General features: G+C 39.5%; 1 protein-coding gene across 4 annotated transcripts in view; it reads right to left on the bottom strand.

Moving 5' to 3' along the window:
• Window positions 1-4,434: 4,434 nt before the first annotated feature.
• Window positions 4,435-17,249, bottom strand: part of GLCCI1 (glucocorticoid induced 1) — a 54,398-nt gene continuing 41,583 nt past the window's right edge. For 2 of the 4 annotated variants that reach the window (XM_071429077.1, XM_071429078.1), the window contains exons 6-8: window positions 14,358-14,568; window positions 8,505-8,625; window positions 4,435-7,440 (exon numbers count right to left, since the gene is read on the bottom strand). In XM_071429077.1, the coding sequence (XP_071285178.1) occupies window positions 7,107-7,440; window positions 8,505-8,625; window positions 14,358-14,568 (666 nt within the window). In that variant the 3' untranslated portion in view covers window positions 4,435-7,106. The remainder of the gene's footprint in view (window positions 7,441-8,504; window positions 8,626-14,357; window positions 14,569-17,249) is intronic. The other 2 variants (XM_071429079.1, XM_071429080.1) reach the window with 1 other exon arrangement.

Below are 17,249 nucleotides of genomic sequence, written 5' to 3'. Positions count from 1 at the left end.
GCAGGAGTCCAGGTTTGCAGGTTTTCCCCCTGGTTTGCAACAAGGGGACAACATCTCCCAGTCACCAGAGATGGTGGAAATGAGACTCCCATGCAGGAGGGGCCAGCAGAGCCTGCACGTACCACGGTGGGAAACAGAAACTTCCACAGTGGGGAAGGCTGGGAGATGAACAACAGCTCCTGCTCTGGCAGACCTGCACCCACAGGACAGAGCCAGTGCCACAAAGCCCCTGCACCTGACAGAGGTGACAGTTTCTTGTCCAGTCTGGAGGTACATTTTCTCACTGAATACAAAGGCAAGTCATGATACAGAGCAGCATTCACAGCCTTTCAGCCAGGATGCAACCAAAGGGACAGACTGTAACCTACAGACGGCCTGATTTATAGAACAGATGACATTTATCCAGACTAATACTCCTCTGGAGTATTAAGGCATCTGCTGTGTTCCTAACCCAAGGAACATCCTGTATGTACCAATACAGATATATAAGGTTGCCCTCCAAATCAGGGGCCTAGGCTGTCTTGCTTTCCCGTTGTTTAGAAAATGCAAGACCTACTGCTCCCATCTTCATCACTCTCCTACCCCCAAAGGTTTAATATTCCCCTGCAGAAGAAGAAAAACCAAAAAATCCTCCCTAGAAGAGAACAGATTTCTTAGGTACTCAATTCAGGAGGTGTTTAAACAAGCTCCTTGGAATTCTCCACTAGAACCAAAACCAGATCCACCATTGTACCCAAACTCATTTCATGAACAAAAGCCCCTGAATGAAGTGACAATCCTTAAAATACACCTATGTGCCCCATCCAAAATATAACCATGCAGTGAAAGTAGGTAGTGTGGTACCATCTCTGTACTGTCAGAGATGGAAAGCTACAATTTTCAGCTACTCACCTCAAAATGAATGGATCTCAGCATTCTCAGGATGTACAATGAATTAGAATCCAAAGGAATCACAAAAGCAGATTTAAGTGCTTCTCCCCACCACCTCCCATTTCCTAATAACAGTATTTAGTTTCCAAAGGCAACACCCTCCTTAAATCTTTCACATGAATGAGTTCTTACTTCCCTATGTAACAAGCCAAGGATAGCACCAACCTTATGGAAAGGGAAGCTGCTACTCTCTGAGAAACCTCTGCATCACAAAGATAGGGTACATCTAGAAATTCTTATCCAAATAAAACTCAGAATGGGAGTAATTGCATCAGCCAGACTTTTGGCAACAAACTTTAACAGAAAGTCTCTTTCAGCGTTGCCCTCCTTGGAGAAAGAACCTCTGTCCATAAAAATCTCAGAGCACTCAGATCTCACTCACCTGCTCTCTGCAGGTGGACACCTGGTTTTAGTTAACATGACTAACACCTGTCGTGTTAGATTATGCTATTTACTACTTATTTGCAGAAGTAAAAATTAAAGACAAAGGTACAAGAAACAGATTACCATGGGTATTACTACTGCCCTGAGCAAACCCTATCTTCAACCAACAGCTGCAAAAAAGCACTGAAAAGTTTAACCACACACACTTCACTGTGCACATACACAAAAATAAATGTCACACACACACACCCTTACTTTTCTACAGGCAGTTATCAGCCTAACTGTGCTTTGTTATGAAGCTCAGTCTCTAATTCAATGGGGGGAAGAGATTACACAATCTTCTCCCAGACTTTCAGCTCCTCTGCCTCTGAGCTTTCCAGGCTACAGATCAAGCCAGCCTAAAAATTTCCCATCAGAACTTCTTACAACCTCAGATAAAATTTTAACTATTCTTAAAAATGGGGTCAGCTCTCTATCCAGCTTCATCTAATTGCTCTTTTTTCTTGTCATCAACTGAATGTGCAGTTTGATTTATATGTTCACTCACTTCCAATGTGGCCTTTACTGAGGGAACTCCCCACCTCCTCTCAGCCTCACGTGAGTAACAACACATTATTTCTGGGACCTGTTGCCCTCCAAAAAGACAACTCCTACTCTCCAGTTTCTTACCACCTCTCCATAATTATGCTGTTATAGAGGAGGTGCCAAAATCAAAAGAACTAATAAAGCTACTCAACTAGATCTACTTTACTGGAGACCTCATTCATGTTTGACAGACCAAAAATTCCCAGAAGCCAAAAGTTACCCTCAAAACCCTATTCCAGACAGTTTAAAAGATGTGTTAACACCCTAGCTGAAAATATTGCAGCATGTGCTTCTTTAGTGAGGCAAGAATTCCTAGGGTAGTTAAAAAATTTCACCTCTTAACCATCAATTGAAATGTAAAATGCCCCAAATAATCACAAGTTAGTAAGGCTTATAAAAACGATATTTGAGCACATCCTTTGTAAAATCATCTCATTTTAAACATATCAATACTTGGGAAAAATATCTTTCCTTGCATATTGGCCCAGTAATTAATTATACTTAGTGCTAAAACAAATCCACATTTTTAATATTAAGTCATCTACCTTCATTTTCTTACTGCTTAATATTCCATGTCTGCTAAACTTTAAGGCTCATTAGTAAGTATTTCCTACGGGTAGGTATTTACTAACTGAAATTAAGTCACTCTTCAACCATCAAGTTAATCATGCTGAGCTCCTACACAGCCACCTTCTAGTTTTTCCAGTACTTTATTCCTACAGCTCTTCCTGAGCCTTTTACAGTCTCTCCCAAATCAGAGTTTTCCAGGACTGTTTACACCAATGCAAACAGAAACAAGATACACATATTTTAACTGCATGTCAGTCTTTCATCAAACAGCTTCCTTCAGCCAAGTACCAAGTATGGATGACTGTATGTGTAATGCGTGTGCTTTCCCAGCTTTAATTCACTTTTTCCTTGCATTTAGTTTCTGGATATACATAGTAGGAACTTTGGCTATTTCCTCCCCGAGCTGAGTTACCTCAAATCTGTGTTTTCATGGCTGTATTTTGCACAGCAAGGCAGGCTGTTTTACAACAGTAATTGATGTAAACTTCTACTAGTTATCTGTCATCTCCCAACTGCTTGGCTTGTACCTCAAGTAGTGTCTGAAGGTCCCAATCCAGTACCCTGGAGGAAGGCCAGGGTAGGAGGAGCTGGTTTTGCTAAGCCTCCACGGTGTTTGCTTACAACTGAATAAATTAAGAGATGTTGGCTGACATCACCATTTCTCTTGTTTGTGTTACTCCTTACACTTGCATACTGTGAAGATTCTGAGATTCTATCCTTGTGCCAGTACCTGGCCCTTCCCAAGAGCTGATTTGTCAGGAAGCCAAAAATCACTTCCCAGACAGCACCCTGTTTCCTAAAAGCAGCAGGTCACTCACTGTCTGTTGTCCCCTACCCCAGCACACACAGCCAAGGGCTCTCCTTACACAGAGCTCCAGCCTCTGAAGCATTCACTACCAGAGCCACAAATTACTAGAAAAATATATGCTCAAGCTAAGATCTTATGTTCACAAAACAGGGACTCAAGGCAAAATTTTTTCATTAGCTCTCTACTCCCAGTGCTTTTCAGACTCCTTGTTTTGGCTTTGGGGAAGACAAAGGCAGTGAGTTACTGACAGCCCACAAAGTGTGGCTCATATGGAAAAAAATCCAAAATGTGACTAACCAGGCAAGGCCTAGGTTCATGGGGATGCTTAAAAGCTCTCTGGGACACAAACTGCATCAAATCTCTGCAGGGCAAGCTACAGGCTTTTGTCAAAGTATTTCCTGAGAAAACACCGTCCCACCCGATGATGAAAAGGCTGAAATGAAGCCATTTCTGACTGAAGGACACCAAGCATTCCCATAGGTGGGTGGGATCACAGAACCACAGAATATCCTATGTTGGAAGGGACCCACAAGGGTCATTGAAGTCCAGCTTCTGGCCCTGGACTTTTACTTAAGTTCCAGTTAATGTTTTTAACACAGTCACATAAAAACTTTGTAATCTTTAGGATGCTGAAAACTTAAAATTTCCACTGACTGACGACAATAAGCATTAATCCGTTCTTGATGGTTATTGCCATAGTAGTCTTCAGTAAACACTGACTTTGGAGGATTTACATGTATTTAAATACTATCCTTCTTTCTCCCTCCTTACCCCCCACCCCCATCTGGAAAGAATTATTCTGCAAGTCAAATGACAATCATTTGAGTCATACAAAACAACATGAAACCAAGACTGTCAGTAGATTTGTACCACATCCTTTAGGAGTTTAGTTTCACATAGTGAAACATCTAATGGCTTTCATAATTTTCAACAGATAACTTGAAATTAGCCATACCACAAACACAGCAGCAGATAAACAGTTTCAAACAACTCAACTGATTTTTTTTCCTGTGCTACATTGAAATAGAGTATGCTATTTAAAGTATATTTAAACATTCAGCTATTTTAAGGGGTTTTCCCCGCTCCTGAGCACAGCATTATGCAAAAATCAATAGATAAAAGATTGTCTTGTTGTAGAAGACACAGCACACTAGTCATACATGGTTGGCATTATTCTAGATGTAAATTTGGAACAATATTAAAATTTAATCTCCTTCTATGGTGTTCTATGTACAGTTTCCAAAACAAAGAAATGAACCACTGCTTTTGTGTGTTGTCCCCACCACTTTTTTTTTTAACTATAATTTTTATTTAAATAAGACACAGAACTTCTATACCGAAAAAAAATACAAAACAAAAGCCACACATTTCCTTGTGTAAAGCAATATTGTGTGATAACTTGAATACTGTTCAGCACAGTGGCTAGAAATAACAGTACAACTATGTACAAAACTTTAAACAATATTTGACAAATTTCTACAGCTGGATGTAGAATACAATTGAGATAAACAACTGCTGGGAAATTTACATGGCAAAGCATTAGCTTTAACACATTTGGTTCAAAACCTTCAATTCTGCTAAGAACAAATCTGCATTTTAATTAATATTTAGTTTCTCATGGAAAAAATATAAAGAACATGTAATGGCATTGCAAATATTGTACAGAGTTCAGCACTGATCTAAAAACCACTCATCATATCCCCTGGTAACCTAACACCAATAACTGAGACTACAATTTCATATCTGGACATTGCCAGAGCATAAAAAGGTCATCATACTGCAATGTTAGTCTAGAAAGAAAAATATTAAAAGGAATCGATACTTACATCAAGAGTATTTCCTCCCCTTTATCTTCAGTCTATAAAATATATAGTGTTTCCACCTAGGCCTGAGATTAGTAGGGTTAAAGATGGCTGCTGTGTTTCAACAAGCTTTTTCACATGAAAATGGTTAGAGACAGACCTCTCTCCTACGTTTTCTGCAAGGGGAGTCAAAAACAGTGAATGTTTTATAGGCTGTGAATTCCACCTTGTAAGACAGCGTTAACAAAAACTCAATAATAAAAAGGAAGCAATGCTTTATCTCCAAAAAAAGCACATATCTAGTGAATGGTGGCTCATTCTCATCCCCCTCCAATCTCATCTTCCAAAGCAGAAAAAAACATAACAGAGCATGTTTAAATGCTCCTAGTAGCTGCAGGCTACTAATCTCTTCAATTCCTGGAAATGGTGAACCTTATTCTCTTAGGAGCAGACAGCATACACGCAGTTCCACCGAGCTGAAAGCAATGGAGCAAGAACATCAAGTTTATTTTGCCTTTGGGGTCCTCTTGGTATCACAGGAAATTATCTCTGAAAGCAATGCTCCTCTTTTTCTAGTACAGTAGAAGTGTGTCACAAACCCAATCTTGCCATGTACTATTTTGAGACAGTGTCCAGCCTGTAAAACCAGGATTATTTTACATGGATTTTTCTTTTATTTACACTTAAGGAGGGGGGAAAACACACTTTTACACACACAGCTTAAGTAACTGAAAGTTATGGGAGAAGCTTTAAGTAACATGAACTTAAAACTATTGTTTTCCCCACCCCTCTTAGAACACACACTTGCTACTTCTGGACTTTCATCCAAACACAATTACTCACTACATAAATAAAACGCTGCTCATCTAACACTGCTCAACAAAACCTGAAAACCTATTTCCAACCAGCAAATGAATGAACATTTCCAAAAGAGAAACTAAACATTAATTTGACTTTTATACGGTAACAGTAGCATTTCACATCCTTAACTGCCAACAAAAACCATGAGAGGAAATCCCCAATCACCCCCCCCTCCCCGCCCTGTGAAACCTAAAAGAATTTCTGTCCTTTAACAAAAACATTCTTGTCTTTCAAAATCCTCTCACACACAATGTGGAATGTTTCTCATGTACAGCCTAGTACTGAACACTTTATTTGCAACAGTTTAACAGTCATTAACTGAGCAACACCTGAAACCTTTAAATGCCACAATTTTACATCTATTGAAATGACAGTAAATGCAACAGTTGTTTTACTTGTAAGCACATGACAAAGTGATATACATCACAGATTTGCTGGTTCTCCTCATGTTCACCCATGTCCAGGCTCATCATTCACCTGGATCTGAATGCACTTATTCCAAGAAAGTGGAATGTAATGAGGAAATATAATGCATAAAACAAGGAAAGGCAAAAGAGTGATGTTCCCTCTTTAGCTTTGTAGCTGTAAAATATTTTATATTCCAATATGATATACATTCCAAGTTACCTGAGTTTACACTTCAAGAGAAGTACCTGAAGCTAGGCCATAGGGTGGGCACTGTGCAACTGCTGTGGCCATTTTTTTTTTTTTTTTTTGCATTGTGTGTATTACAGAAGTTAGAAACATAAACACCTGGATCAATTGTAAACATAATCCTGAAGTACAGTATTTTCCATAGGACACAACACAGCAAGACATTTTCTATTCAGACAGGCAACATTTTTTTTATATATAGAGAGAGCTTATTTATACTGTAGAATTTGAAACAGAACACAGGACACAGTACTAATCTGGTCAAACGTACTATGAAATGCATAGTCTCCACTTAAAACATTTCATGTAATATGGATTCTGCAGGCATTACTGCTTTCTCACCAAAAAAATGCCAAACATGGATTCTGTCCCTGCCAAGAACAGTGTTGAGATATTTTTTGAATGCTGCTAAGTATTCTGTGGTGTTCTGAAAGGTTGCCACCTCATGCAGATGTATCTGAACTAGGATCTCCTCCCTCCTTGTCTGGGGCAGAGGCCTGCTCCACCTTGCTCTAGATCAACACGTAGCTCTGAGGAGAGGAATGCTCTTCAGTCTGAATCTCCTGCTGCTGCTGGCACGGCTGTACCGGGGTCTCCAGGGAGTCCATTGTGCTGGTGTCATCTGACAGAGATGAGAGAGAGACCCGGGACGAAAGCTGCTCAACAGTCAGGGTGCTCAGAGCTGTGCTTTGACCAGAGTTGGGAGAGTTCTTCAGCGTCAGGTCTGAAGCGGGAAGGAGGGGGCCCAGGAGTTTTACAGGACAGAAAGCTGATCCGGTTGGGATGAAATTAACCTTGTTTTTGTCAGGACATGAAAAGAGAGGGGCTGAGACAGGCTGGCGAGACCTACAACGAGAAAAAAGATTATATATCTGGCCAGCTGAGATGCTCTTCACATCATGAACTTTGTGGTTCTATACGTTGCTAAAATGTGAATGACAAGGAATGGGATTAATTGGACAGAGGGGCAAACATCTTCCATATTGGTAGTCAGCTAACTGATCCACAGCATTAAAAATAGTACCATCACAAAAAATGACTTGGTAATTACTGGACAAACATGCAACTTCCAGCACAAAAAATCTGCAGTACATATGCACATGAAAAAATGCCATGATTAATTTAGAATGGCACAAATTCTTCTTTGATAAGCGATGCAGCAACAACACAATTAGTCATTTTAAATTCCTTTGAGGACCTCCACAAAACAGACCTCTCATTTCCCATATTCCATAATTTGTCTGGAGGCTTTTTCCACAATCCAACATTGCTCCCTTTACCACCCAGAAGGCAACGAATGCTGCTAGAGCAAGAAACATCCCCTCCTTAATTCTTTCATCCACAGGAGCTTAGCATGCAACCTCAACAGCATGTGCTGTGCTCAAATACTGCTGGGTCTAGGGAAAAAAGACATGATGTCCAAGAGTTTAATTTCCAATTTCTTGCTCAGCAAAAATATTGAGCAAAGACTATGCCATAAGCATACTACCATCAACAAACACTTTTAGTACGTTTCATTCCATTTTCTATGTTTTATACACATCAGAATGCAACCTATGCTTGAAACGGGCAATTACGACAAGGGGAGTTTTTGCTTAAGCCATGAAAATTTAAAATGTTTAAAAAATACATGGAAAGAGATTTATATAAATGCTTAGGAAATTAATGTACCTTATCTTTCCTGCTTGGATTTTTGTTGCCTTTTGTAAATGCACAAAAAGAGGTAAAAGACTCCATTTTCTCTTCACACCAATGTAAACACTTGAACTTCTCTCTTGCACAAACTATAAGAATAGTTTGCTCCTGCAAAACCCATCAGCTGGAATAGTTTATTCATCTGCAGTTGAATAGGCTCAGTAAAGAGGTTTACTGCTTTGCAGATACCAGCTGATATAAAAGGCATTACTTACGACATTTCCTCAAAGACCTTCACTCGCTCACATCCCTCTGGGGGCTCTCGTTTGAACATGTAGCTGTTGTTTGGTTTGGGAGATGAGGCATACTTGGGCAACGGTGAGCTACTCCCACTGTCTGAAAATTTAAAGCAGTTATATTACTAGAGATTGAGAGTGCTTTTTAATTAAATTCGATTTCCAAACAAGATGCCTTTTTTCACAATTTAGCCACTACGCTGGTTTGCTTCTACCACAACGCTTCCTTTATTGCAGGCTACTTCTAACACCCTTGCATAGCACATTTCTTCTGAGTAACAGCTTCGGTGCAGCAGCAATCTATTGTATAACAACACGTAACAGGAGGATATTTTTATCCAGAACACTGCAACTGGAACAAAGCAGAGCTGTGATCCTGGAAACAAATACATTCTTTATTACATAGTTCAAAAAGCATAAATGGACAAGGTAATATGCATAATACATGCAGAAGAATTATGAGTGGCAATGATAAAACACCTTCTCACTGTATAAACAGTGTATACAGCTTGTATCTTATTTTAAAACATAATTCTTCACTGAATGTTGACCTCATTAGCCTCATGAGCAGCTCAGAAGCTGAAACTAAACAAAACACATTTGTAACACAGGTACTGCTACCTTATCATTACAATGTCTTATCTTACTTGCTTCACAGTTGTGAAGTTGCTTTAGAATCAAGAATAAAACTTCTACAGTTTAATTCTCTCATCACTACTGGCTATATAATACAGGTATTCTTCATAACTCCAGCTGCCTGTGTGTATTTTAGCCAGACAAACTTAGAATTAAAGGTGAGAAGATCTAGGACAAAAGGCAACGGGCAGATTTATTTGTACTTCTCAGAAAGTATGAGAAGGCACAAGTCTGGTAATGACAGAAGCACAGAAGGTTCAAATCTTTAGATTATGAAAGGGTTCACTTTAAACAGTCATGCTGACACCATGATAGTAAATGCATTAGGAAATAAAGTAGGTACAGAAATAGCTGTCCACAGAATATTAGCTCTCTCCAGTGGCTTCTACCCTTTCAAAGGGCAACACCTCTCCCAAGGTAGTATTATTGGTTTCCTGCTATTTCCTGCTTAGGGTTTCAATTAAAAAACGAAATAGCAAAATTAATGAGGACCCACCAACTTACAAATATACCTTAACTGGAGAGAAATAGCTGCTCTTGCTTTAGCCCTTTTCAAGTCTTTCCACTCATGTGGGGTACATTATTTTTAACTCAACTTTATAGCCTTTGTTTACTTCCCTGTTGTGCATGTGTGTTGCTTTTTCAGCTATCCAAAGCACTACAATCTAACTTCACCAAACTGGACAGATTTGTCTTTAACAGCTTGCAAAGAGTAACTAAACAAACTATTATATTACCATGACTCAAATACTAAGGCTAATCATTGGATGTTTTGAAACATTTCTGCTTCCTCTTACAAGAGGAAACAAATCAACTCAAATGTCACACTTCCCTTTGAAGATTTATTATGAAAGATATGAGATAAAAAATAATGTTGAAGTGAACCTCAGTAGCATATTGATTATTCAGCTCTTTCCTGCTGTAGAGTGAATACAGAACTTCTATTTACAGAATTTTTGGTGTTAACTACGAAGGCAGAAAATGCTTAGAGACGATACAGATATTTGCCAAGTTGGGAGCATGATGGTCCTGTTGGCATCTTTCCACTGTTGGCCCACACCACTCATTCCAAACACAGAAATCATTAACAGAACCCAGACAGTTTGTTTCTTCCTGCTAATATTTAAAATTGAACATCCAAGTTTCTATTTAAAAAATTAGAGACATAAAATGTACTACTGTTCATTCCACTGAATAGTGGAAAACCATGGCAGTACATGCAAGGGAAGAATCAAACAGAATTCAAAGCTAAGTCAGTTCTTGGAAGATTTAAGAGTCTTGTCTACTAGCCAGTTCAGCTTTCAATCAAGTTTTTGGTTTAGTTAGCCCTGCCTGGCTGAAACTTTCTACGTGAGACAGCTGCTAAACAAGTATTTCTCTTTACCCTCCCTGCTTTGAAAGCTTGTGAAGTTGTTGGATTTTCATTTTGCCCAAGCACAGGGCACACGCTGTTGGAGAACATGTGCGGCTTGAAGGAGACTCACACGTACAAGCCGGGCCTTGGGCGAGAGCACAAGGGACTGGGAACACAGGCCACCAGTTAAGTGGCAAGAGGTGGAATTCACAGCTTAAGCCAGGCTCCACTTGAGTATCCTGTGGGCTCTGCAGCGCTGCACTGTCCCATCATTAATCCCTGCCGACACGGCACATCCATGTGCGCTGCTGTCCCGGGTTCGATGGGCGCGCTCGCTGCTCCCCGAGGCCGCAAGGCCGAGCCCCCGGCTCCCTCCAGCAGGGGGCGCCCTGCGGCGTGACCCAGCCCACCCATCCCATCCCATCCCAACCCGTCCCGCTCCATTGCATTCCATCCCGCTCCATCCCATCCCATCCCGCTCCATTGCATTCCATTGCATTCCATCCCGCTCCATTCCATCCCATCCCGCTCCATTGCAATCCATCGCATTCCACTGCATTCCATCCCGCTCCATTCCATCCCATCCCACCCCACCCCATCGACACTGACTGATCCTGGAATCTTTAAAGGGAGTTTCCCTGCCACAAACGCACAGCAGACAATATGGAGGCTAATCACATGGAGTTTCTGGACACATATTTAAAAGACATATATTCTGTTATCTAGAAAACATTTTAAGAATGCAATTAAAGCACTATCGATACTATTTTAACCTTAATACAGGAAATCATATCCTGCACATATTAAAACAACAAAAGAGGGTAACTAAAAAACAACCTGAGCAGTTTTCTGAGTGACTACACTTTTAACAAGAAACTGCCAGTGAGCCTTGGGATTACTTTTGATAGGTTCAAAAATGACTAATAAGTCTATCCAAAGACTCCACTAACAACTTTCCTTTAAGGAGCTATGAATCAGATGCCCAGAATTTAACAAGCATCTTCACAAACATGTTACCTAGAAGAGCCTGCTAGCAACAGTGGGACTACTAAGCGCTGCCTAAATCAAAATCCCTGAAAAACAGGGTATACACTTTATATTTGTACAAAGAAACCCCTCCAGATTTCATCTGCTTATACCTTCGGATGCCTTTGAATTTCACTTCTGTCACAGCTGCTGAGGATGCTATGTAGGGCTCTGAATTACAGTTTCATGGACCAGAGTATCACAGAACAGATCTAATGAAACCAGTAGTTTTAATACAAAATCCAGGTGCCATGAAAACACATTCTTTCCCAACCTTTCCTCGTCTGCTCTAATCAACATTGTGTAGTATCACTGCTCTGTCCAGAGTAATACTGTGAGCCTCTTCCGAAAATTAGCTTTCATTCGCTTTTGAAAAATTCATTTATTTCACAGCTTCTTGCAGAAAGGTAAATCCACCAGCTGATAGAGTCCAAAGGGCAGCTGGGAGGGCCTCAGGCCAAAGCACAGCTTTGCACAAAAAGTAAAAGATGCTTTAGGAATGTAAAGCAGTGCTGTGGCTGTACAGAACATTGGCTCCTCTCACTGCTTAGTCTCTTAGTCAAACTAACCTTCCTTTCCTATTCAGCAACATGCCCCACAACCATTAGTAACACCAGTAACTCCACTTTTTAATGGTAAATACAAGTTATTTTCATCAAGAGGAAAACTAAGCCTTTAGAAAAGTAACAAGAAAAGGTCACCAAAACATCTACATTTGGTTACACAATGCATATTTCCAAACTTAACAGGCCTCACAAAAACTAGGTGATGGTTTTATTCTAGCTCACAAAAGCTTTTAAAAGGAAGGTGTGAAAACCTTCCCAAGTTTTTATTGTAAAGAGCAGTTAACAGCCACAACAAATGCAATAAACTGTCCCTCAAACTTGCTATTCTGTTGTAATTTCCAGCCATATCCCTCATTTATCCATAATTCAATGATTTTGAAGCAATATTCTAATTCAGAACAACTGGCCTGTAGTATCTGGATGATATAAGAGCAAAAAGCACCTTTTTGACTATACTATTGCAACCTCTGAAGAAATTACTTTCTCTTGGAAAACTGCTACATGTTTTCCTAGTTTTTACCTTGCCCTTAAAAACTTAAGTTCTGATGAGAAGTTTAAGGTTTTGTCTTTCCTACACACAGTATTATGTACCTTACTTAAACCAAGTTGAAAATGCCACTATGATGACTTAAAAAACTGGCTGTTTATCATCATCACCTACACATTTCTCCCAGAGAAGACTTTTGATGCAAGCCTAGCATTAAAGCCAGTCTTAAAACCAAAATCCACAAATAAGTATCGATTCATAAATTTCACTCAGTCAGCTGTTCAAAAAATCCAAGGCAAGAGATAAAAAGCCTTGAAAAGCATTAAAAAGGCTAGATGCACTATTTCAAGCTGTCTTCACTCACTACTGCCAATAATGTACCAGTAAAAATTCCCATTACTGTGATAACAGAGTACTGACTGCAAAAGGAATTATTAATTCCCTTGCTTTTTAACTTATACTTGTTATCAGGACATATATGAACCAATTTACCTGTCAAGATGCTTTTTGTGTGCTAATATTTTAGTAGATGTTTCTATAGTGATTCAGCCTCAACAACATATTAAAATTCACATGCATAGTATAGGAAAGAGGAGTATGGTGGGGGCAAGCTAATAACACTGTTATTTTTGGAGCATAGCCAACTCTCATTTTGAGGTAAGACTTTTACTTTAATGTGGTTAACTTGCACACACCCACCCCCAGTTCAGGATTTGGGCAGATGGATTTGTTTTCCACTATTTCCTTTTAAATCCAAGGTATGGAAAAAAAATACTTTTCAGAAATCAAGAAAAGTGTTTCTCCTGTTGACTTCCCCAAGCCCAGTCCCAAAATACTTTAACTCTTAATAAACAGACAGTACTTACAAAAAAAGCACTTAACCTTACTTACAACCTCAAAACTCTGCTATCTTTAGCTCATTGGTAAATAAATATATGCTAAATCTTAGAAGTTTTCATTTCCTCTGTGAAACTTACTCCTCTTAGCTGGCATGATTTACCCAAATCCTATATCCTCCATACTGAGTCCATGTTTCAGCTAGCTGACCAGAAGCACAAGGGTAATTTTATTAGTAAACAGTTGTCAAAAAAACCACAGTCCTTTTTACACTGTTGCCCATATACTCATACTCCATAGTCTGTCAGTAACTCTTAATTCCTGAAACTCCAGTTGTACTTCCACTATAAAACCAAACAACATTTTACAGACTTTGAAAAATATGCAGGATATTGATAAATGCATAAATGATTCAGAATTTTTGAGCTGTTATGCAGCATACACAGAGAAGTAATTACCCTCCACCAGGTTGTTCAAACAGGTATCTGAGCTCCTCACCAAACAGCTCCTAGTAGGAATGTAAGAGTTCAGAAGCAGAGTTCTTTTAAAAGCAATCAAAAACTTCATCTCCATTTTCAACAGCAAGCAATTCACCTACAATAAATAGACAGTCTACCACAAACCTTCCTGAAACCTTTCTTAAAGGTAAACACGTTACAGTCTGAATTCTTCACATTAGAATCTTCATAAATAGGTAACTGTTTGCTGTGCTCCTCTGACGTATTTATGGAAGATGTTTGTGAAGTTTCACAAACAAGAGGGAAAAAGATATGTAAACAAACAAAACCAATTTTCAGATAAATTCTCAATCCCTCCACAACCATCAAACAAAAACAAAAACTGATGTAATGAGTAAAATGAAGGTAGTTGTAAAAGCATGACATCACATGCCTCCCATAGGTAAAGGCAGGCCATTCTACTCTCACCTTTATCACGGTCATAGAGCAAATCTTCTGTTGAACAGGGACTGCCATCCTGAGATTCAGGAGGGCAAAAGGGAGAGACACAGGGTGAGTGGCTGCTGCAGCTGCTGCTGCGCTCCTGCACAGAGGGAGTCTGCGTGTCAATGCTGCGGGTGCTGCTGCTGCGGTAGTGAGCGGGCAACGGCGCCCGCCGGCCGTCGGGGATGTCCAAAGGCTGCAAGAGAAACAAGCAGTTACCCAGAAAAGATCACACTCACGAGCAATGCCAGCCTGCAGCACCCATCAGCAAAGGCCTTAGAAGAACAAACATGGCATTTTAGAAAGAACAAGGAGATCTCATGTAGGAAAATAATGCAGTGTACAATGGATACAACATACATGGAGTACTGGGGCAATGTGCACACACTCCAATGCAAAGTTAACATCCACAATTCAACACATGCCAGTGGTGTGTTTTTATGTTTTTATAGTAGTTAAAAAAGCAAACCTCCTTAATTATATGTAGCACTACAATTTTCAATAAAGGTCACTGCTATTATAATACAAAAACAAGTACCCCAACAGAGATCACATTTTGATAAAAGGGAAAGTAGAAAATGTCAAATACAATGGCATACTATTGCCATAACAACCAACCAAATTACAATTATAAAAAGAAACCATCCAAGTTTTGCTAGTAAGTTGCAATTCTCCAGCACAGCCCTACATTCCATCCTTTTACAGATGATGCACACATGCAGGCTGGTAACAAGGCTCACAAGCTTTGTCTTGAGGCAAAGCCAGTAAGCTCTACCTGCCTGTATCAGCCTAGCTGGCACTGGCCAGAGTGATGCTGCATCCCATTCTGCGACATACTGCATAGACATGTTCACAGCAGTAGGTTGGCATGCTCTACTTATTTGTCCTTCCCAATGAATAATTAGTTTTTAATAAAGACAGTGCTGCTTTAAATGTAAAAACCAAGTGGGAATTACAATCTTGCTTAGAAGCAAAGGGGAAAAAATGTCTGCAAGATTTAAAAACTTTTTATTCTCGCTTCAGTGACAACTGTGTCCAAACCATAAAGAAGAGCTTAAATGTTCTAGCTACAAAAAAATTGATGTCTTTTTCCTTCTCACTTCAAGTGAACATTTTTATTTTATTGCCTCTCTTCTGCATATATTCCAAAGCTGTAACAGCTTGTTCCAGAGCCTAAAATTCAACCCAACACTTTTGCTAGCAACGAGGACATGAGACCTATTGGCTGAGTATCACATTCTCCCTTTTTCAGCAGCAGTCTATCCAGAAAACCACCACATATTACACAAAGAGGCAGACAGAGCAGAGCAGGAAGATAATTTTCTTCTTATGAGTCTTCCAGTTAATACCACTTCATATTTCAAGTAAGAGCAAAGAAACACACTAAAGGGAACACTACAGTTGCTCCATCAAACGCTGTAAGGTTTGGGCACAGCTGTGTGGTCTGTTCCAACAGCTCAGTTCCCATTGCATATGTGTCACAACATGACTTGGTGTTCTCCATTCCCATCACCCCAACAGGCCCTGACTCATTCAATGCACAGACCTGCAGCTCTGTAGCATTTGTTACAAAGACAGAAGAGAGAAAACAAAACTGAAGCTGCAGAAAGAAAGTAGTCTCATAATTATTATAACCAAACCAACAAAGAAAAAAAGACCACACCAAAAAAAAAACCCACCACTAAAACCCCCTCCCCAAAAAACCCATCAAGAAACCTGCCATACAAAACAGCATTTTTATTTCTCTCTCTGCCACAAAAATTCTGTGAGATGTCAGGGAATCAACTGAACCAACCTCTGCCTTCTATAGTATCTCTTCTGGATGCCCAGTTTATACAGGTCTGATTTGCAAGTCCTCTGCATTAACAGATGCAGAAGGAGACTACAGGAGCTGCTTTTGAACTCCTAAAATGGAATGTAACATCCTGAGTTACCTGAACAACCACACTAGAGCACCCTGATGGATTTGTGTTTCCCATCCATGAAGTGTAAACATCATCTTTTTTCTCACATAACTGTGATGTAAAGTGAACAAAATTTCAGACATGCTCCTATTATAAAGAAGCAAAATCTCAGGCAAAAATTCAGATTTCTGACTTCAAAGCAAGGTGTAACAGTAAGCATGAGGACACAAATCTAAGGACAAGAAGGGAAAAACACCAAACAGCTGCTCATTAAGGGCATACACTATGGTCTATGTAACAGGTAAAACAAGGATTCCAGGGAGGGGAAAAAACAGCAAATGATCACATAATTAAAGACTTCAGGATAACACAGATGTTCTCCCACCCCTGGAGGAACAATGTAGTCTCAGGCAGTTAGGAAGTATATCCCACATCACATATTTCAATCTCCCCTGAACTAAAGCCTGAGGTACAAAAATAATCCATATTTTTAAACGCATATCTAAATATACACACAAGCAGAAAAAGCTAAATATTTATCATTCTTTACAAGTGCAGTAACATTTATTAGGCATAAAAAATGCCAGTTAATATCTCAGATTGCTGTGTTCTTGTATTTATCTTTCCCTCATTGCTGACAAGTAGAAAAATCACCATGAAAATATCAACTAGAAGTATTTAGCTTGTTAAAAACTTTATATATCAAACCTGATCAATGGAAAAAACCACTTTTGAAGTTACTTTCTATGAGTCATGCCTGAACTATTCTAAAACTGAAGTTCTCACAACCTTACAAGATAAGAAAGAGGGTAACTAATTTGGTACAGCTGCTATTACTTCCCATAATGCCCAATGCATGGAAAACAACTAGAAATTACTGCATTCTATGTGCTATTTCTTGAGGGTTTTTTTCCAAGTAGTCTAGTCATGTATTAACCTTATGCCAAATGCCCTCTGACAGGACACTTGTCCA

The sequence above is a fragment of the Agelaius tricolor genome, unplaced genomic scaffold, assembly GCF_023055355.1.
Source record: "Agelaius tricolor isolate 1412-34295 unplaced genomic scaffold, bAgeTri1.0.p SCAF_6, whole genome shotgun sequence".
Taxonomy (NCBI): Eukaryota; Metazoa; Chordata; class Aves; order Passeriformes; family Icteridae; genus Agelaius; species Agelaius tricolor.
Note: the sequence above shows the minus strand (reverse complement) of the source record. Positions and strands in the feature narration are given on the sequence as shown.